The sequence below is a fragment of the Adiantum capillus-veneris genome, chromosome 1 (genome assembly GCF_014529385.1).
Source record: "Adiantum capillus-veneris isolate H3 chromosome 1, ASM1452938v2, whole genome shotgun sequence".
NCBI lineage: Eukaryota > Viridiplantae > Streptophyta > Polypodiopsida > Polypodiales > Pteridaceae > Adiantum > Adiantum capillus-veneris.
In genome coordinates this window covers 178,270,963-178,293,715 of record NC_140931.1, presented here as the reverse complement: position 1 = coordinate 178,293,715, position 22,753 = coordinate 178,270,963, and the positions used below count along the sequence as shown (strand labels likewise).

General features: G+C 42.8%; 1 protein-coding gene across 1 annotated transcript; it reads left to right on the top strand.

The window, feature by feature from the left end:
- Nucleotides 1-3,309: 3,309 nt before the first annotated feature.
- Nucleotides 3,310-16,441, top strand: LOC147466073 (vacuolar-processing enzyme-like). The gene is made up of 9 exons (XM_086523660.1): nucleotides 3,310-3,546; nucleotides 3,630-3,794; nucleotides 3,870-4,026; nucleotides 4,294-4,379; nucleotides 4,505-4,704; nucleotides 4,790-4,838; nucleotides 5,624-5,884; nucleotides 15,822-16,028; nucleotides 16,102-16,441. The coding sequence occupies exons 1-9, from the start codon at nucleotides 3,352-3,354 to the stop codon at nucleotides 16,285-16,287; spliced, it is 1,506 nt and encodes a 501-aa protein (XP_086379786.1). The 5' UTR covers nucleotides 3,310-3,351; the 3' UTR covers nucleotides 16,288-16,441.
- The last annotated feature ends 6,312 nt before the right edge of the window (nucleotides 16,442-22,753 follow it).

Here is a 22,753-nt window from a genome sequence, read left to right as displayed (position 1 = left end):
TTGCTGTTCTTGCTTCACTCCCTTGTCATGGCTATTTTAAAGGCACATATATGTCAAGTACGGGTTTTATTGTTCCTTATTAAATACGGTTGCAAGTTCTTTACACCCTTAGAGCATACTATCTAGCAAGTTTGCTGCCACAACGCAGATGTTTCGTGTACTTTTTCTATCTATATTGCTTTTTACTCTGCCTGAAAGCAATTACCTTGTGAATGAATTGATTGCCCTGGAAAGTTTGTACTTAAATGTACTGAGAGAACAATGGGATTCTCTGCTCGCTGAAGTTTTTGTGGAGAGGCTAGATGAAGTTTCCTTAAAATATCTACTTTTGTTTTTAATCCAATGGAAGGTTGGTTGAGTCTTAACTATTGTGCATCACACATGTAGTTTGGTACCCATTGTAGGGCCTTCTTTTTGAGGGGTGGTCATCAATGCTGTTCATTTAGTCATTACTTGAAATGGAAATGGATAGAAAATCTGACAGTTTAGAGTTTTGACCATGTTTAAATGAAACAATGCTTTTTGCATCCAAAAACAAATGTTTATTTGTAGGTGTAGTAATTGAAGGCACTAAGCCAAATACATGTTATCCTGGATTCATCTAGGTATATACATGTTAACTGCAAAGTTGCATCATGCAACCTTTAAACCTCTGACCTTGCAATGTACATATTTGGGAGCGTACAACGTGTTTGCAAACAGTAGATCTTGTTTTAAGGATTTATCTTTGCAAAATGAAGATAAGGGGAACCAGGAAAGCTTATTAAAGGTAAGTGTAGGAATGTTGAGTGTGCATCAATATGTGCTTACGGTGTAAACAATGTGACCTTCGAGAAAAAACACCCCCTAAAACTGAGAGGCTTATCTGTACTGAAATGAGGTTTTGGGAACAGAGGGCCAAATCAACGTTTTTTTTTCTCTAAAATTCTGTTATTGACTTTCATGAGGTTATGAGATGGTATTAAAGTACCAAATCAATATGTACATGACTGTCTTCGAGGGCCAACTCAGCAAGGAAGCTGCACTGGCCTAAATTATCCATCTTATTTCAAAGGTGTGCTTCAATCACAAGAAGTTTTGGACAGATTCTCACAATAATTCCCACATTATAACTTAACGCAACATCATGAGCTTCTGTGAGGGAGGCACGGCATACCTAGCTAGGTATGCGGTGCCTCCTGAGTAGAAGCTCATGATGTTATGCATTGTATGAAAAACACTGAAAAAGTCTCCCTTTTCCTACATGAGAAAAATTCTAAATCTTCTTGTGAATCTTTTCGAAAGATTTTCGAGATTGGGGAGACCTAATAGCTATACTTATAAAAAAATAATAGTTCAAAGATCTCCCTCTCAAAACCCTTTGTCTCCCCTTACCTCACAAATCCCCCCTCTCTCTTCTCCTCCCCTCCCATCTCCTTTGTCATATATCACTAGCTTCTCGCTTACCTGAGCTTGTGAACTCATCCTTGACTTCATCCCCATCCACAAACACAAGCACGATGCCTCCCGTCACATGGACAACTCTTCCTCCCTCTCGAGGCAAAGCTTCCCTCCCGTCTTTGAGTTTGTGTGGGGCAGGCCATTGATGCAACTTTTTGACATCCTTGAGATGATGAGGACGTGGTAGGAGGAGGCTTAAAGGAGTGGCCAAGGTCGTCGTGAGACATGTCGATAGCCTCAGAGAGAGAGAGAGAGAGAGAGAGAGAGAGAGAGAGAGAGAGAGAGAGAGAGAGAGAGAGAGAGAGAGAGAGTACAACCATGTACACAACTCCCCAATCTCCCAACGGGCTGCCATGTAGAGAACTCGAGTTGTGGGCACAATTGAGCTCAAAAGGGAAGAGAGAATCTTGCTAGATTCTCTTCATTTTGGATTTCTCACAATCGTGGAGAGTAGAGACCTACTAGTTCTCCCTAAAATATAATATATCTTGATCGATACATACTAGGTCTCCTTAAAATAAAATCAATCTGTTTATTGGAAGGATTTCTAAGGTTTTTCCTCTTGATAATGGCTTGGGAAAGAGGTGCAACTATGTTGGTAGCTTGGGTAGATTCGAGGTAGCCTTGGCAAAGGCACCTTAGTAGTTGGGGCTAGGCATTAACAATGAGGGTTTGGACCCAGTGGTGGTTGGACATGAGTGGAGGGTGCATGTGAAAGCGATGGCTTAAGGGAGCAACAGAAAATACTCAGAGGAGGGAGCCACGAGGTTCTCAAGGCAGGCAACCCTTGTAAGTGATCTCGTCTCGGTAGGTTGGGAAGATTGATATGAAGACGAGAGCCCATCATATGGCTACTTACACCTTAACGCTCTTAGATTCCTGAGCCCTGACAACACATGTCCCCTCCCCTTTTGCATGTCCCCAATGTATTTCATTTTGCATGGGCACTCTTATAAAATGGGACCCTCCTTAGAATTTGCATTTTTTAACAAGGGTATCAACTTTTTCATTTTTATATTATACTTGCATTTGAGTTGATTACAAAGAGACAAAATTATACATCTTTAGACGGATATCACCTTGTGAGACGGGTATCACCTTGCCTGCTTGTTGCAAGAAACATAAGGCAACAATTGTTGGCAAAATTAGACTTAAGCTATTTTGGCATGCCAAAAAAGGCCTTAGAAAACAAGGAATTAGGAAGTGCAATCATAAAAGTTTGATCCTATGAAGTGAGATATTGCAATATTTTAATTTGTGAAATAATATTTCCATTTAAGGACCTCTTAAAAATCCATTTCATTAAATTGTTTTATTATTTCTTTTGCTTACTAGATCTATCTTTCTGTACGAAAACATTAAATTACTATTTCGCTTTAGTTTTTCAATAAATCACTTTATTTTATTGTTTTTATCTAACTTCTTTTTCGTTTTATTTTATTTTAGAATACCAATGTGATAATTTCACCTTGTTGTTTAAGTGAACCCCTTGTAACATATAAGACATTTGTGATTATGTGTGTATTCAGACAATACAATTTTATATCAAAACACAACAAAAATGACATGTAATTGTACCTACTCCGGATAATTCGTGTCCCCCTCAACTTTAGCAGGCCTTCGTGACTCCTCGCCTTATTTTAAAAGGTCTTGCCACCCAAGATTCCCTTGGAATTTGCACTTTTCAACACGGGTATCACCTTTTTCTTTCTAACACCAATTGCGTTTGATTTGACTATAAAGAGACAAAGATTATACATCTTTAAAACTAATCACCTTGCACGTAAGGCAACATGTATTGGCAAAATTAGACTTGGGCTTTTTTTAAAAGTTCTGGCCACGTGGCCGACCCTATAAAGAAGAAGAAGAAGAACGAGAGAGGAGGGGAGATAGCGAGAGAGCGAGAGAGCGATGAGGAAGCAGGTATGGCTTGTAATGGCGATAATGGTGCTTGGGGGGTTGCACATGGGCGCAGGCGCTGCACGTCATCCTGTAGCAATTGATCAATACATTCGCATGCCCACCGATCGAAGCACCAATGAAGAAGGTACAAAATGGGCGATCTTGCTCGCTGGCTCCTCAGGTTACGGAAATTATCGTCATCAGGTGAGATTTGAAGAGCTGGGTGTAGGGTCATGTAGAGCCATTTCTTTTCTAAAGCTGCTGCCTGCTGATCAACATGTGTGAAGGCGGATGTTTGCCACGCTTATCATGTCCTGAGGAAGGGGGGCTTGGAAGAAGAGAACATAGTGGTGTTCATGTACGACGACATTGCAGATAACAGTTATAATCCACGCCCAGGCCAGATTATTAACAATCCCGCAGGCATTGATGTCTATGCTGGAGTGCCCAAGGTGCGCTTGTCCTTGGGGAGGAATACTTTTAACATGGTGAGTAGAATGTGATGTGGTCGTACTTTGCGATTTCAGGACTATACTGGGTCCAACGTCACTGTGGACAATTTTCTGGCGGTACTTCTTGGAGAAAAAGACATGCTCACAGGTGGTAGTGGGAAGGTAGTGGATAGTGGTCCCGATGATCACATCTTTATTTTCTACTCTGATCACGGAGGACCTGGAGTATTAGGTGTGCCTTTACTTCACTGTCAAAGATTGTAAATAATTTGGATACTCTTTACAGAAGTGATGGCAAGAGTTGTATTATTTACTGCCGTTTGCTTTAGTGTGTCCAGTTTGGAAGTCTTGTTGTTTGCATGGCTGAAGTTCAATTGAATTTCTCTTTTCATTTTTGAAACCTAGCATACAGAAGGTATCCTGTATCATGCTTTCCTGGAGAGAGTACATATTTTTCCACCAAGCATCACTAACTAGGTTCTGTTATTGATAATGACAGGTATGCCGACCAATCCTAATTTGTATGCAGTTGATCTTATAGACGCTTTGCAGAAGAAGCACGATGCCGGCAGCTATAAAGAAATGGTGAATCCTTGACAAGTTGTAGGGCTATTTAATCTTTTATAGCTGATTATCTTGTTTTTTTTTTGAATTATGAGTTTAAACTCTGCACTCGTTTAATGTACTTACAAATGTTGCTTCAAAAACAGGTAATCTATGTCGAGGCCTGTGAAAGTGGAAGCATTTTTGAAGGCCTTCTTCCTGGAAATTTGAGCGTATATGCTACTACTGCATCTAATGCAGAAGAGAGTAGTTGGGGCACCTATTGTCCAGGGATGGATCCATCTCCTCCTGCTGAGTATTTCACTTGCCTCGGAGATCTCTACAGTGTAGCATGGATGGAAGACAGGTTTCATGTCATATTTGTTTTTGCAAGAGTTCGCCCTTATTTATATGTTGGTGTGTTGAATAAAAGTACATTTTGATGATTTCAGTGAAATTCACAACTTGGAAGAGGAAACATTAAAGGATCAGTACAGCATTGTAAGTGCTGTGGAGATTGACAACTAACTCTGTATTATCTAGAAAGTAATTGCTAAGTCATAATTTGGCACTATGACTTTTTGGTAGCTAAGACAGTTCTACTTGGTTAGGTAGCTACAAGAGCTAGGAGATGTGTTCACTCATGAAGGGTATACTACAAGCAGTGGGTTAAAATAATGTCTATTTATGGTTTATTATTTAATTTGCATTAACAGACAGGTACCAGGTAACAGAAAGACGTAACACAAAGAGGCAAAGAAGTAAAAAATTGGTTTTTTTCCTTGAGTTCTTGCCATTGTTAAGCAACGCCAAAATGGGAGAGAGGGTATAGTAATAAGTGGTTGTTGGGGCATCACAACAGAGGTAGAAGGTTATAGTGAGATGCAACAACTTTAGCTCTCTGATTGAACGTAGTTGAGTTGATCTTTGTATTTGTGGATGCTCACATGTGTTATGGGTGTGGGCGTATGCGTGTGTGTGCGTGTGTTGACTTTTAGTTCTACACGCAATATTGAGCACTAACTACATTAGGGAGGATGTTATCATACATTGCATGAAAGATTTGTTGGCTATAATGTCACATGGATGTCTATCACGAGTCTATAAATTGCACACTCCTAAAAGGTGAATATGGGCTTTTCGTGAATTCACTACTCTCTAGGCATGTATGAAGTCAAAAAGTTTCAGCTTGGCAAATTGAAAGTGTGAAGGTTTGTTTTTACCTTCAAAATTCTATTGTTGCAAGCAAAGTGCACTTTATTTACTTTTTGGCTTGGTGGTGGCAGGTGAAGAAGAGAACATCAAATGATGAAACGTATATGTCTGGTTCTCATGTTATGCAATATGGAGACAATACTATCAGTGCCGAAAGGGTGTATGAGTACCTGGGAAACGATGCTGCAAATAAGAATAGCTCTTTTTATGACGAAAGTGTACTGTCTTTTTTGCCCCTAAATCTTCCCATTGGCTTGCATTACATTGCAAAGGGTAAACTAGCCAAAGGGGTGCATCAAAGAGATGCAGATCTCCTCTTTCTCTGGCACAAGGTAAGTTCATACTTATTTATGTTTTCAGACATTTTACAAGGTGCTTGTTCATAGTAAAGTCTATGTAGAAATTTTCTAAAGGGAGCTGAAAACTTAGATGACTTTGCCGTGTATTTGTTTTGACTTTGGGATTTCCTTCATTCATGTAGGTAGGCATATTTTAATCGTGCCACAAAAATTGTCGTACTTAAAACACATGCGCATACACACACAATTTACTTATATGTGCGTGTCTGGTGTGTCTATGAATGACAATCTTTGTGGCACCTTTGCAATAAAATGTTTTATTTCATACATACACACACACGTTTATATATTATATATGTGTGTTAGTGTGGGTATGTATGAAAATCTTGTCGCAAGATTGCAATGTAATTTATAGATGTTGCATGATATGCCTTGATGATTTCTAAGTGATGTTGGGGTAACGGCCGATATGGCTGGCCGGACAAACCAGTACTAACCCAACTAACGTTACTCTAATACATAATATCAATAAGTATTCAGTGAGGGTTATCTCACTACAGACTCCATGACACCCTGCATACTCTCCCTCTCCCTCACCGCACAAGCACACATGCATGCATCCGCACTCTTGCACCTCTTCAAAGTTCAACTGGTATCAGAGCTTGGCGGTGGGGTAGCTTCACCGTCTTTGCATGCACTGACCTCAGAGCAAGCTAAGGTTGAAAGCCTTAGCTCACAGGAGAAGAAATCGATTTTCTGCAAATTTGGATTTTGTGAGCTACACATAGAAAACGTGACACTTTTTAGAGCTTAAATTTTCAGAGCTTTAGGTAGGGTTATTATCAACGCAAGCTAAGGAAGGTTCTATTGGTAGCGTTGAGAATTCTGCAAAAGGCTGCGCTAGGCTCAGGAATATACAATAGCGCAAATTTTTTTGTAATGCAAGGCACGTTCTTCATTGGTTTTGCACAACAAAGAGGAGGGAGTTTTTGGGCAATAGTGAGTAGGGAGGGAGCCACACACACCCGGCTACAAGCTGCCTCGCGCAACACTCTTCTCTCTCGGTGGCCACATTGGAGAGCAGAGTGCCCCCCCCCCCTTCGGTCTCACACTACGATACACACCTGTGTATAGTCGGAGGTGGATCTTGGCACACCCAGCCGCATATAGGAGTTTTTGGCATCAAGAAGCAGGTGGACATAGGTTTTTGGAGATGGGAGCTTTTTGGCATCAAGCATAGCAGGTTCTAGTTTTTTTCGGAGCACACGTAGAGCTCGAAGGAGCGGCTATTGACGGGAATCTGTATCGTCAAAATAGGTGGTGATTTCCAGCTTGGGAATTGCGGACCCGGCCAAGGTGTAGTGTTCGGCATCAACACTATAGGTGGAGTCTTCCGATACATCCACATGAATATAGGCAGTTTTCTACGTCATTTGCACATAGATTGTGCTCTTCTCTTTGCAGTTTTCAAAGAGGGTTTGACAACCATATGCTCTCAGCGTATGTATGCCGCTGTGGTTTTGATTATGCACACTACCATCGTTTGGCTTGATTGATTGCATTCACAACTTACAAGTATAGTTCGATACAGGCTCAATACTGTTGGTAGTTGTTCAAAGAAGATTTGCAGCAGATATCATTGTGGGATGCTCTCTGTTTTATGTGTGAGCATCTTTTGAGTACCGATTAGCTCTTTTGAGAGCGTGTTATCCCAAAGGGATCCTTTTATTGCTTGCATCTGTGCCTATTTGTGCACAAGTCCTGCTTCGTAAGCAGTGACATACACTGTGTGTATGTTGAGTTGCGGAAAGAAATACCGAAAGGGGCGCTAGTCTTGGGGCCAACAGGTTACTGGTGTTTGCTTGGAGCGCTCTAGCTTCCAAGCCGTGTGTGTTCGAAGTGTTAATTTCAGTTATAGGTTTTATTTGCAAGTTTCTCTGTGTCCTGAAGTCCAAAGTAAAGTTTCGGGTGAAAGCTAAAGTCTACCACCGTACGGGCCGGTTACAGAATCCCTGTCTTTGCCTATGGATCTACAATCCTTGGCCAAATGAGTACGCTTTCCACAATTGTAAAACCGGTCTTGGTCCTCTTTCTGGAATCCGAAGCAACAAGTGCTTCCCCGCTTGTCTGAGAAATTTGAATTTTGCCTTAAGTTATCAACACGGCTTCCTCCTCAATGAGAAAAGAGCTGAGATCATCAAATTCCAGCTTTCTTTTCGTGACTTGTAGCCGAAGTGTCCTAGACACCGTTTCATACTCCTTAGGCAACTTCGTGAGAATCAAAGCAGCTATCCGAGTACTCGTCAGTGCACTTTTCATAGCTTATAGTTGATCATGAATAACTTTAGCCTTCATAAGACATGGAACTTCCTCCTTGAAACTGGATGGCAAGTAACTGGCCAAGAAGGGTGACTGCCTGCATCATAGAATCCCGATCAAACATTCCAACGAGCTTGAACCACATATCTTTGGCAGTCTTCAAAGTCTGAATGGCTGGGCCACAAACAACACCAAATCAGCGCTAAGACGTGAAAAACATCAGAACAAGTAGAACGCTCCTTTTTGTTGCTGAAAAGCAGCAACAAAAGCTCGTACAGATCAGTGATCTGACTCGAGAGCTCACTCTGGCTTTGATACCATGTCAAAGGTGCAGTAGAAAAGTTGAATCGGATAGCGATAAAGTGTGCAACCGCGAGCAAACCTCCTCTCGAACACAGTCAGCCACCAATCTCGGATCTATCGTGAGCCGAATGAGCCTCCGAACAAGAGCAGCCCACCGCACGGGCGTGGGGCAGCCACAGCCTGTAAAACAAGGCTAGGGGAGGGGGATAGAGTGAGATCGCAAGGCATAGGGAGAGATTGGCAGCACACAAGCAAAACATGAGAGAGAGAGAGAGAGAGAGAGAGAGAGAGAGAGAGAGAGAGAGAGAGAGAGAGAGAGAGAGAGAGAAATGAATATTAACGTCTTCAAAAGGCCAAATGACATATGAGACCAAAAAGTTACAATTGTGAATCTGATACCATGTCTGAGTACGGAAATTACCAAGTTACAAAGTTACCAAGTTACAAAGAACTAACACTAAAACACTAAGGCACGAAGGAGAAAGGGAATAAGGGGGGGAGGGAAGGGGGGTTTGTGGGTTCATATGAAATCTCTCATCGGTCGCTGTCGGATCTCATCGACTTCCTCCATGGTCAGAACTCTGGTTGGGCGTCTTGCGTGTCGAGCTAGAGTGATCTGTATCTTCTGTTGCAACCTTCGTCGGTAGTGGGAGACCCCCCGAGGTCGTGGACGTCTGGATCTGCCAAGTTCAGTGGCTCTGTCAAGCATTGTACCTCTAGTATGAGTAGGCTGTAATGACTGCTCCGTTTGCTCTCCTCTGTCTGGTGTAAAGAACTTTGTGATTCGTCTTTGAGACTGTCTTTCCCTTGATGTCCTCAGCAAGCTCTCCCTAAGTCTACGCAGCCCTAGCAGGAACAATCCGAGACACTTCTGATCCTTGTATCTCATGACTCTAGAAAAAGGTCCGAACCCTTCTCTAAACAAGCAGTGGAAGCGTCCGCGTATCTCATAGTATGCCGTGCAGTGGCATGTGTAGTGTAGTTCTGTCTCTGGCTCTAAGTTACATAGGTGTCATATCCTGGCTCCTACCGGCACCCCTCGGAATCGGCCAGTCTCGATCTGGAGCTGATGTGAGGATGTGCGTATCTGTCCAATAGCGCATCTTATCCCATGAGATAAGTGTGTATCCATGTATGGTGGCCTTGTCACAAAGCCGTCCTCCGTGAGTTGGAGAAGATGCTCTCTGTAGAAGGCCATCTTCGTGCCCAACTCCTGTGTCGACTGTATCCATGTGCTCCTGGTGTTTAGTTGAATCAGATCCTGACGTATGAGCCTGGTGATCTCTGTCCGTGTGAGAGACAAGGAGGGTGCATCCAAGGAGTATTGAAGCGGAGGTAATCTATCCATATTGAGACCATGCGATTGGAACCATGATGCCATCTGTCCATACCAACATGTTGTATCGCCTTGTAGAGCTAGTTGTCGAGATGACTCCAAGGCAAGCCGAGCGTATCTGTCTCTGGGGAGATCCCATAAACCGTGTTTGAAGGAAACTGATCTCGTAAGTGCCTCCACCACGAGGGGGGGCGGCTAGCTCGGTTCAGATAATCTCATGTGGTACTGAGGCCTTAGTCCGAATCATCCGAGCGATCATAGAGACCAGAGGTCTCTCCATACATCTCCATCCATCTGTATTACCACATCTCCCATGGTGGTCTACTGAGGGTCCCCATACCTGAACTCCATAGAGCATAGCTGGAGTCACTAGAGTGTCAAAGAGCCATAGCTTTGTTCGCGGTTCCTGAAACTGAACGTGCGAACACATCCTCTCGAGTCCTCCCAAAGCTGCATATGATCTCGTCAGTCTAGTCTCTGATGCTCTCTTTAGTGAAAACACCGGTCCACTGAATACTACCCCAAGATAGGTATATGCTTCTGTGTATTCCACAGTCTCCTGGCCATACATAAATGTGGGTGCCGACCTCCTGACCCACTGTGGTGTGGTGTTGAACACCATAACCTTGGTTTTTCCCAGATTGACCGACAATCCACTATCACGAGCAAATGTATGCATAGCATCCAAATGACGCTGCATCCCCTCTAGGGAGTCTCAAATCAGCACAATATCATCAGCATATAGTAACAGCGGAATCCATGTCCCTGTTGGCTGAGCCCCCCTGTCTCCGTGCCGCTCTACATAGTCTGAAAACTCATCCACATACATCCCAAAAAGAGTCGGGGATAGTGGGCATCCTTGCTTTACTCCAATAGTGGAGTGGACCATGTCAGACATTCCCTCAGTGGTGCGTACCCGTCCCATCACTGTCCTGTATAGAGCCAGAATACCCCATATCAGCTCTGTAGGCACACCGATGTCCTGTAGTCTGTGTATAAGTTTGGCTCTCGGCACTGTGTCAAAAGCTTTGCGGAAATCCACAAAGCTACAATAGATTCTCTTGCCATGGTGTCTACCCTCCTCAATAATAGCTAAGAGTGTCAGAACCTGGTCAAGAGTGGAGAAACCTCTCCTGAAACTTGCTTGCCTTGGTGCTCTTACTCCCTCTCGCTCTGCCCATCTACTCAGCTCCTGCTCAAGGACGGATGCATACAACCTAGCTAATGTATGGCCAACCATGATGGTGCGATAATTCGTGGGAATCATGGGATCTCCTGACTTGAAATAGGCACAATCGTAGACATACTCCAGGTCTCCGAGAAGCCTTCATACATGGCTCGATTAAACATCATAGCCAGGAGCTCTGCAAGCATATCCCTGGCATGGATGAAGTGCTCTGCTACCAGACCATCATGATCATGCGCTCTCCTTGTCTTCATCCTGTCAATGGCTTTCCTTACCCTCTCGGCAGTAAAGAAAGAACATGTCTCTGGGCATGTCTCTAGTGGGTCCAGCATAGGTGGTTGCCCTGATGCTGTGTAGAGAGATGTGGCATATTCCCCCCATGTCTCAGTGGAGGTGACCACGGGTGGTGGTGAATGCTCGTGGAATAGCCTCCATGATTCGCCTGAGTCCTGACTTATAAATAGCTGATATAGATCCCGCTGTAGCTGAGATAGATAGGCCCTTTTCTTTCGTCGCACTAGGCGGCGAAAGATAATCCGTGACTGTCGATGTGTGGTAATACCCGTGAGCACTTCCCTCTGTAGATTGATCCTCGTCTCTTTGCACTCCTCATCATACCAACTGTTCTGGGGCATGTTCCCAGACCGTCTCCGTGTGGGCTGGTTGTGGGGGTATGCTGCATCATGGAGCGTCTCTGTCAAAATTTGAGTGAGTTCATCTAGTGGCCGTCCCGGCTCTGAGTGCATAGCTGCCTGTATATCTCATCCATATACACAGAATCCGTCTCCCTCATGAAGGTATACCGAGTGTGTATGGGGACCCCACTTAATGGAGTTGTGCTGAATCGAAAGGTCAGGGTGAAAGACACGATAGCATGATCAACTGCTACTCCAACTGGCCTAGTGCCCACCATGAAATCCTGAAAGAATGGGATGAGACCTGGCTGGGCCATAACATAATCCACTGTGCTTGCACCATGTCGGTGTGGAAAGCAAGTAAAAGCTCCGGCTGTCGAAAATCTTTGTAGGCCATTCACAATGGCCAATCTGTGTGCGGTTCCCATATCTATCAAGTATCTGCCATACTCAGTGTATTCCTCATCTTGTGATAGTCTAGATAGACCCTTCTCTGCGACGTCCAGCTCCCTGAGCATCTCTTCAGAAGTATCATAAAATGTTGTCTGGTGGTGGGCAGTCCTGGCATTGAAATCCCCTAGTATGATAATGTCACCATCCTTGGAAAACTCCCATATGTCATTATCCAAAATAGCAAAGGGGGATTGTCCTCTGGGTGATGCATATACTGACGTACTAGGAGGAAAGTAACAAATAATAATGTAGAGGTATCTGCCCGTCTCTGCCCTGAGCCTCACCCACATGTACCTAGCTTGTTCATCCTTGCGTGCTATATATATCATTGGCTGCAGTTCCTCCCTGAATAGAACTGCCACTCCCCCTGAGCCCCGTCCTCGATGCTCCGATGTGGTCTCTTGTCTGCAGGCTGTCTCCCATCGATATTTGCTCACGTGTTGCATGGATTGTCCCGGTGCTTGATGCGTCTCAGAGTAGAAAATGATGTCTCTCCCCATAAAGCTATCCTCAAAGGCCCGTACATCAAGACGGAGTGACCCGTTACAATTCCAGGTTGCCATCTTTAGTGTGGTCCCATAGGTCTCGCACCGTCATGCGGGGCGTCGCTCCAATATCACCACCTTTCCATCCCTGTAAAAGGCAATCTTCCCCTTTTCCCTTGCTGCTCTTATTTCCGGCATTACTTCTTGCATATGAGCAATCTGTGAGAGGGGAGGTCATCTCCAAGAAAGATGCCCGTCTTCTTTAGAGTCGCTCTCTTCTTCAAGAAGTCTTTCTTCCCTTCCATGGAGGGGAAGCGGAGAATGAGTGCCCTTTCCTTCGAGGTTTCTCCGTTGCTCCCACTCCACTCTCCAAGCCCTTGTATGCGTCTGCTCGTTTGCCCCCACCAAGGTCATGAGTTCTTTCACCTCTTTGTCTACATTATCTTGGTCTCTGAGGCCACATACCCTTACGTGTATAGCTCGCACACGTCTCCTTTGCTCCTCTTCGAGTGTCAGGTTGATGATGGTTGGTGTGGGGGTGGGAGTTATTTCCTTGCCTTTCCCTTTCTTGACAATCTCGATCCATTTTACGGCCTTTTCTGCTTTCTGCTGGGTCTTTGTGATGACATCTACCCATGAGGTTGTCATTTCTTTTTGTTGCTCCCCACCTTCTTTGATGGCCCCTACTTGTTCCTTGATCGTGTTAAGCTCTTCAATGACAGAGGGTTGAAGTTCTCCCTCTTCGAGGACATTCTGCGATCGCACCTCTGCAAGCTCTTTCTTGAGTACTGCGATTTCCTCATCTTGGGCCTTCACACGATCTTCGAGTGTACGTATCGTGCTTTCCTGTGCTGCCACGCGTGTCGTAATAGTACGTAAGAGGTGGCGGTTGATCTTGCAGATGGCCTCGCTCAGTTCTTCTTTGCATTTTTGGATGGCATCCTCCACCGGGTCATCCTTGCTATTTGGCTTTCTCATGATTGAGAGGCCGCGACGGAGGGGGGGGGGAGAGGGGGTACCGGAGAGAGGAAGAGTCGCGGTTTTTTTTTTTTTTTTCCTCTCTCCCTCTCTACGCGGACAGAGTCGCGGGTTTTCTCTCTCTACGCCCCTTCCCTTCTCTCTCTCTCTCTCTCTCTCTCTCTCTCTCTCTCTCTCTCTCTCTCTCTCTCTCTCTCTCTCTCTCTCTCTCTCTCTCTCTCTCTCTCTCCGCGGACAGGCCTATTCTCTCTCTACGCTCTCAGATTTTCTCTCTACGCGTTCTCTCTCTACCCCTCAAATCCATCCACTCTCTCTCTACGTCTAAATTTCTTTCTCTCTCTACGCTAGAAAAGACCACTCTCTCTCTACGCTACAACTCCCTCCTCTCTCTACGCTCGTGCAAAAGGGGCCATTCTCTCTCTATGCCCGGGGGGGGGGGGGGGGGAAGCAAAGGTTAGGGTTTCGGGGAGCAGGTTGCAGAGTGCACGAGGGCGGGTGCAGAGCAGCCGCGAGCAGGGGGGGTGCAGAACAGCGGGAGAGGGAGAGGGAGAGAGGGAGTGGGAGTGCAGGGGCAGGGGGTGCGGGTGCGGGGCTAGAGAGAGGGAGAGATTCACCTGCGCAGGGGCAGCAGCAGAGAGAGAGAGAGAGAGAGAGAGAGAGAGAGAGAGAGAGAGAGATCCCAAAAGGCCGGCTCACATCTCCAAACTTTGCAATGAATGAAGACGAGGGGGGGGGGGGATCCCCTCCAACTGCCTGCGACCCACAAAAATACCCCACAACCCAGAGAAGGGGGGCGCCCTGGAAAAATGCCACATCACCTAAAGAAAAGGCTAATAACTGGACCTGGGGACCAAATCTGGATCCCGGCCAGACACTCAGGGAAACTGCTGAAAACTGAGGATCTGTTCTTCCTCATCGTCAAACCTCTTCCTCAACCTCCTCTTCCACTTCCTCATACTCTTCTTTTTCATGATTAGAAGTTCTTTTTGCTTCCATGATTAATTGCTGCAGTTTTGTATCGAATTATTCTGAGAAGGACAATCGATTGGTGCTTTGATACAACCGTGACTGGCTGATCAACTGGACATGCAATGAACTGAACTGAATTGAGAACAGCAATCTTTACTTGAAATCACACTCAAGAGTTGAGACTAAGGAGGGGCAGAATTCTCCCCCCATAAGCACGGGCTCCACTCTTGGCGGTTATAATTGATTCTATTGTCTTGCAACCCTGGAGTGAGACCACTCACATATATTGGAGTTCACAACTGGTACCCTGGCCTTTAATTGGTTTCTTGCTTCAGTCAGTCCGTATTGTAGCTATGCCTCGTCAGCGTTCTGTGAAAGGTGCTTTGGCTCCTTGTAAAAAAGCAATGACAGGTTTGCTGAGGGACCAGAATGGCAGTAGTCATGCTGTTAAAAAGTGGCCGGGCAGAAGTTAAGCGCAGTAGCTGCAACTGCTGCTGAATTTTTTTATGGAGAATAAGGCAAAACGCATCGATTGAGCTGAGGCATTATAGTCAAATGTGTATCTTTTCAAACCTTGGTGCAAGTGCTTGACACACCCATGATTGGGCAGAAATGATGTTAGCCAATTAACATAATGTTTTGAAAAGATTTGATTTTTGTGAAAAAGTAAACAAACTATATTGTAGGCTACTGCTTTTCCTCTTAAAAGTCAAATCCACATTTGATGTCTACGGCATTGGAATTGCCCTGCAAAACTTTGGGGCTCGATCGACTGAACTAAACTATCAGTGTCTACAGCTAATAATTTTACTCCGTGTCCAAACGAGCACGCAGACATGAGGTATCCATGATGCAAGTCATGTATGATTATCATGACAATGGACATTATAGCGTGTACTCTTTTCAAGAAGATATGGCAGGTTCCTGAACAAGTCCATAGAGTTGGCAAGATTGAGTGGTGGAGTACAAGGCGTGTGAGCCTTCATCAAAATGCCTGCCAGAGGTTATGCATGAACAAAAATCTGATGTACTTCCATAAAACAAGTGGTTATTGCCCATTACCACAACTGTTATTCTGCCTTCTTGATGCAGAGATGATTTACAACCTGCTGTATTATTTTTAGAGAGTCTGATTGTTTATTTTGGATTTAATAATCAGGCATCACAACTAGATTATATGGTATTGTGCATTCGAACTACAAAAGAGACTGCATACCGTTTGTTTAAGTATGGCTTCAATTATGAGGGCTATTGATGGCAAGTGCATGTTCAGATGAATCAAAGTATTTGTTTTATTAATGTGCAGTTCAAGAATGGGAAAGAAGGATCACAGGAAAAGCTTAAAGCTCTGGAAGAGTTACTTGAAGAATTATCACATAGAATGCACCTTGATAAGAGTGTAAAGGTAATCGAAAAGGCTATTGCTGGGGATGAGAATGAAGGGTCAGCTCTAAAATTTGTGAGGCCATCAGGAGCACCGCTGGTGGATGATTGGATGTGTTTGAAAACTCTGGTGAGTCTTCCTCTTCTGGAGGCCTTATGTGCCATGATTGGGTTTCTCATGCTGAACCAGGTAACTTTTACAGGTACGAACATTTGAGCTACACTGTGGATCTTTAAAAGACTATGGTATGAGACACATGCGGACTTTTGCAAACGTCTGCAATGCTGGAGTGAAGGTAAGTGAATTTGAGGAGATTGCATCCTCAGTTTGTGCTGCCACTGAATTTTCTCGAGCGTTTAGCCCTTTGGAGGTGGGTTTCAGTGCTTAGTCAATTATGGGAGAAATTTCAGTTCACTGGGTGTCAGTGTTGAATCTGTAAATATATAATTTTTAATATTTGAGCACCTCAGTGTCCTTGTACAGCTAATTGTATTTACCAGATTGGAATAAGTCCATTTACGAAATAAAATTACTTAAATGTAGGTTGCTTTGTGCATTGAGTGACAAGAATTTGCATGGAGTTTGAAACAAGACTATTGCTGGTAGTCTCAAGGTTGCAAGGGGACTCAAAAGTGTCTCATACCTGCTCTGGCATCAGAAAGAAAAGAAGAAAGCACGAGTCACATGTTTCCAAAAGGATGTGTCTTTCATTCTCTAGTGTAGTCTTTTTTCCTCTTGCCTTGCCAAAAAGCATACATGTGAGCCCACATGCTGTTGCATCATGCAGTTGCATTGGTGTTGCTTTCATGTGCATGTGCATTGGTGTTGCTTTCATGTGCATAAGCTGTGCATTGGTGTTGCTTTCATGTGCATGTGTGCTTATTGAAGTTTAGATAGTGCTGTAAATTGCTGTTGCATGCTGCAAGTAGCCAAAAACAACACCAAAAGGGTAGGGAATGGCCCCTTGGTTACCCTTCCAACCTCCCTTATATAAGGCTATATAGGGCCCCCTACCTTGGCCATTGACCATGAGCTCCTCGAAGGTGCCCTCACACTACTCTCCCCGTAAAGAAGAGTTTTTCGCCCTCAAAAACAAAAATGGGAAATCGCTTTCTAATCACACATGTTTTACGTACGAGATGTTGCTTGAAGAGGAAGCTAGAATATGCAGCCAAGCATGTTGTCCATCTTAGAGAAAAGTGAAATATACTTTGGTTCAGTTACATGAAAGAAATGCATCGTGATAGGCAAGGCAGCAATGTTTTCATGACTGGAGCTAAAGAAGTCTTTAAGCTCCATCTCCTTCTTTTCTCTCTCACAAACTACACCCCTTAGTATGGCTTCGCCACTCGGCCATTGTCGTGATAGTTCTTTGTAATGTCATTGAGTACACACAATTAAAGCCCCAATTTATGGACAGTGGAATGGTAGGCCTTGGACTTCAGAGGACATTAAATCAAGTGGAGCTTAGGGTGGTGTAGTGGTGACCCGTATGTGCTCCTGTCCTTCATTTTCATAGAAAAAGAAGGCGGGATTGGTCATGGAAATTTTAAGTGCAAATGTTTCAAAATTGTAGTGTTGAACAGTGACCGAATCAACAAATCACGTTAATGTCTAGCCTCTCGTCACTCTTGGATGTAAGTTCACAAGAATTTCAATCAACTTATTGCATGCATCCCAATGTTTGTAGTGCAAAGTTTTCAATTGAAATCAACAAATTACATTGAATCTTCATATTCATGATATTTTTTTTTGGCATTTTTAATCATAATAAGTATACTTTAGGGAAAGTTGCCAAAATACCACCGAAATTTGTGGAAATTCCCAAATTATGGGTTGTTAACACCCCCCCCCTCCCCTTCTTCAAATCTTGTATTATAAGGGTTGTTTCAACCCCCGAAGCCCCCTTTCTTCCTTTCTTTAGAGTGCCCCTAGATCACAAGGGCATGTTGCCTTACACAACATATGTTCAAAGGTCATTCTTCATTCATGTAGTACAATACAAAGGTCATTGAAGGGTGGAAGTAAGATATAGAGGGCTCAAAGTGAGCTGGGTTGCAAGATGCAAAGAAACATGGTTTCATTGCCTCAAAAGTTATCTTTTGGTCTCCCTAACTTGGTCAAGGCCTCGATGACAAGGAAAAAGAATATGGGGATATCAAAGGCCATATGCAATCCATATTTTGAGATACTAAGATATGTTGTCCATGCCAAAAAGACGTGAACAATTATAGAACATTGGGTACAAATAGGGAAAATAGTCCTAGATGACTACTTAAAGAAAACATGTATGCGTATAATAGTTTCCATTAACCTAGGAGACCATGTTGTTCTCAAAGTTGGACTAACTGTTGTGGCAATGCATGCCCACTCCATCAAAATGGATCTATCACAGTCAATAAAGTATAAGTGTTCAAGGACATTCTATTTTGATTTCAAAGTGGGGTATAACAAAAGAATTTTAGTTGTACAAACTCTATTGGCTTATTGACAATGTGGAAGGTGGCGATGTTCCATCTGGATCACCTAGTAGAATTCGTGGCTATATGCTCAAATTTAAATGATTGTATTGTAGAGATTGATATAAGCACGGAGACACTAAATTACTTGTAACTCTTTGTAAACAATATTTTGAGTCCAGGAAGAAAGTGCTACTAGGAAATGTTATCGCTCTATTTTGGAAATTGTCAACCACAACAAAGATAACGATTGATTTACATGTGACATTGCTACGTACAATTGCTTATGGATGAGCAAAAAAGATGCCAAATTTAATTTGAAATTTTTCGAAGCCTTTGTCCTTGTGTCTTGTTGATCGCCACTAGGAATGCAAGCTTTAAAGAGAATTGCTTATGGTGCATCTCAAATGGTAGTCCCAAAGAGGCCACATAAATGAAATCAATTCTTGGTATGGTCACTTTTTCTCAAACACTCTTACTAGTGACTCTTTCTCTATCACCTTATCAGCCTTGTTTTATTACATAGGATACACATTGGATCCAAATCAGCAACAAGTAGCATGATCAAGGCATCTTCTTTTAAGTGTAACACACGAGCAAGAAATCAGTGCCAATGTCTAAGCTATAAGGGAACTTAAGGGCATAAAGTGTGCGGTAAAATCTATTTGCATGCACCTTGTATTTTGTACACTGCTAGGCTATTCATAAAAATGATATCGTTTTTTCAAATACACGTATTCCATTCTCCTTAAAGAAGTAGAAAAAGGTGTATGAATGACACATTTTCGATAAAAAATGAGAGACATTGAACTATATTCACTTCATGAAGCATACTTGAAGGCAATATAAATGATGGTTTTAGGTATATGAATGGCATAAAGAAGAACCCTGCTAGATCGAGCGATAAAGTCTACATAAAACCACCTCCAAATTTTATTATATTGCCTGTGCATCATGGGGCTTGTCAGGCCTAAGGTAGGACTGCATGCATGCCATAGTACCTCTGTTCTTACATTGGAATCAGAGCTTGGGGGAAGCATGCTCTCTCTCTCTCTCTCTGGATCTAGTCGACACTCCCATGGCGAGTACACGCGGGAAACAGCCTCGACATACAGGCGGGAAGTGGCCAAAGGCACCGGGGGCGCTCGCTTACATATTGCTGCAGAAACCTACGGAGTACTTCTAAATGCTTCTCTGAGGAGAAAACGCTTCTTCAACGCTTTGATTTGAGCAACAGGCGGGCTGCTTCAAGTAGATCTTCACTCTGCGCTATCGTTCCGCAGCATGCCGCCATCGCTGCATATCATAAATTACTTTTTTCATATTTTGCCCTCCCTATTGGGGGGTTGGTTCCCATTGCCCTTCCAGGATGTAATGTACAGCAATGTACACAGTTGTAAATACATGATATGTGTATAGTTTCTCCCTGCTACCTTCCCTGCGCTGATCGTGCACCCTTCCTACCAAGGGTTGTAGCCCACGGCAAGGATTCACAGATTTGGCACGTTCTCCAAGGATCTATAGGATCAATGCGAAGCCCTCAAAACTTAGTAGCTTCAAAATGGATTTCTTTTTTCAAGATTGTGAGTTGCAGAAACAAAAATTTTGAAGACTTGGGGATTGAGCGGCTCACTGTTGAAGGTCAACAACCATGGCTTGAGCAGACCTTCAAGGTTGAGGTTCAGACTTTGAGTGAATCGGTAGTTGTGTTAAGACAGTATTCAACTATGCCAGACATAGGGATCATGCAAATATCTCTAAGGGATTGACCACCTTATCATGTTAATCTCCGGTATGGTACTTCTCAACCCTGGACCATTAAAGGAAAAGCAATGCATTGCCAACTTAAATGTTACCGATTTCAAAACCTTTTAAGTTTGTGCCTCTTAAGGGACGAAAAAGTCATAAAAATCTATTGAAAAGCAAGATTTTGTAGGAGCACGTCTCCATATCCATATATATATATATATATATATATATATATTGGGTGTAAAGCGAATCCAAAGCATGTAAAGCTTGCAGGATTGCAGACAAATGTTGCTTAGATCAAGAAGGGTTTTGCAATTAGAGAAAGTTTGATAGCTAAGTTTCATGAGCTATCGACTGGTCCATTGGGCAATCTAAGGTATTTTATGCTTCTCAAAGATGTACACTTTGACAAGGTCGCTTATTTGTGAAAGCTTGACAAGGTCGATTTTCTATTGTCTTGATATCTGTTTGTCAGCAGGAACATCCGTTAACTACGAGCACATGCTCCATCCTCTCTTATATTTTTGATATACTTATACAAAGCAAGGCTTCAATTTTAGGCATATTGCATAGAAGCTTCTAAAGGTTGGAATATGCTATCAGCATACGAACTTGGGGGAGCTTTGCAACATGTTTGAATGATATTTTACTTGGTTTCGATATGAACCAAGCAAAAAGGGCATGTATGGTACATACGTCAGGTCTCACTTTGTCAGTATACATGGCTATGAGCTAGATTTAAGCATAAGGACGACAAAAGTAGATTGCAATTCACTCTCAAGCAAGCAATCTGATTATGAATTTCAAGACCACGGGCCATGAGAGGAAACAAGGTTAGCCAATTCCAAGTTCTTCTTGTTTTTCTGCATTTTAACCTTTTATTTGGAAAAGATTTCTTGGTGTGTAAAATAAAGTCCTTTGAGAAACATAACGAGAAGCAACACTTCTAACTCATGGCACGTTATTGCCCACTGACTTTGCATTAAGGGCATTGACAGACATGTTTGGAAAATTGGTAAAATAGGGACATAAGCTCACGTTTTACATATGACAACAATGAATTGTGATGTATCCATGCCAGTACAGATTGTGTAAGGCACTTATGATATCGGCTCAAATTGTTGAGACCATTATTGAAGCCAAGGACTTATCACTTTATTTTTCTCATGGAAAAATTACCAAACCCCTCTAATTTGAATTCTCAAAATACTCCTCAAATTTTAAAAATTTCCAGAATACTCTCAATATTTTGTCATAAATTTCCAAAATGCCCTTCGAATTTTCCAAAATACCCTTGGGTGTGAGATTAAACTTCTCCAAAGATTAAAAAAAATTGTAGCTTTTCATAAGAAGACATATTGTCTATCAATACAAGATGCTAAAACTACAATTTGAGTTGGTTATGTAGGCTTTGGAGATGAATTACTTCATTAGTTTTAGACATCATTGTCTTTTTAGCGAGGTAATTTGTGACAAATTACATATTAAACACTAAAAAATGGATCTCAATTGTCAAAAAGGAATAAATATTCGAAAATATTGAACAATCCAACCAAAATAGATAAAATTGAGGGGTATTTTGGAATTTCCACAAATTAGAGGGTATTTTGGTAATTTTGCCTTTTCTCATTTGCATGAATGGCGTGCCAATAAAGTGGAAGAAATTCCATCCCATCATTGTTTACGCTTCCGCTCTAACGTTAGCTACTTTGTCAAGGACGAGGTAAGACCTTGTTTCTTTCCAAAAAAATTCCTTGATGCTTCTCCTATTGAAGTTATTTTAGGGGTTATCCATAGTTATAACCTTGTTGAGGCTAGTACATTTGCTTGTGTTCTTTGCATATGATGGCAACATCGTGCATGTTATATCATTGATTCTATGCACAAGGTGCATGCTACCAATGATGCTTCATGTTTGTAGCAAGTAGGCATGGCCTCACTATCAAACAACAAATTCATGGGATGATATGAATTTGATGAGAGCCTCAAGTCATATAATCTCCTGTTTACAAAACCAAAGGAAATTTAGTATGACTAACTTCTTTTTGCTGTTGGGGATCTTTCTCTTTTTTTCATGGGGAGATATGATTGTTTCAAGATCTAAATGTAAATAAGATTCCAACTTGAGAAGATATACTATTTAGTTTATAGCATTGATTGTGTCTATAGGAGTGCTATTTTGAGGGGTATGACCCAACGAGCAAGGGTTTGGAGAGAGATTTTTTCCTCTTGAAGTAAGCTTTTTCCTCTTTTTGCTTAAGTTTTTAGTTTAACAAAAAAGCGTGCTCAAAACCCTTTTGGAGTAGGCTTCTAGAGCGAGATTTTTTTTTCCTCTCTCCCCTCTCTCTATCTCTTCTCTCTCACTCCCCTTTTGTCTCCCTCTACATCTCCCTATCTCTCTCTATCTCTCTCTCTCCCCTTTTGCTTCCTTTTTTTGCCATCATGGATGGCACACCTGTGAAGACAGAAAGACGTCTGAGTCTATCCATATATACATGAGTGAGACTCAGACTTCTGCTGTCTTCACAGGTGTGCCATCCATGATGGCAAAAAAAGGAAGCAAAAGAGAGAGAGAGAGAGAGAGAGAGAGAGAGAGAGAGAGAGAGAGAGAGAGAGAGAGAGAAGAAGAAGAAGAAGAAGAAGAAG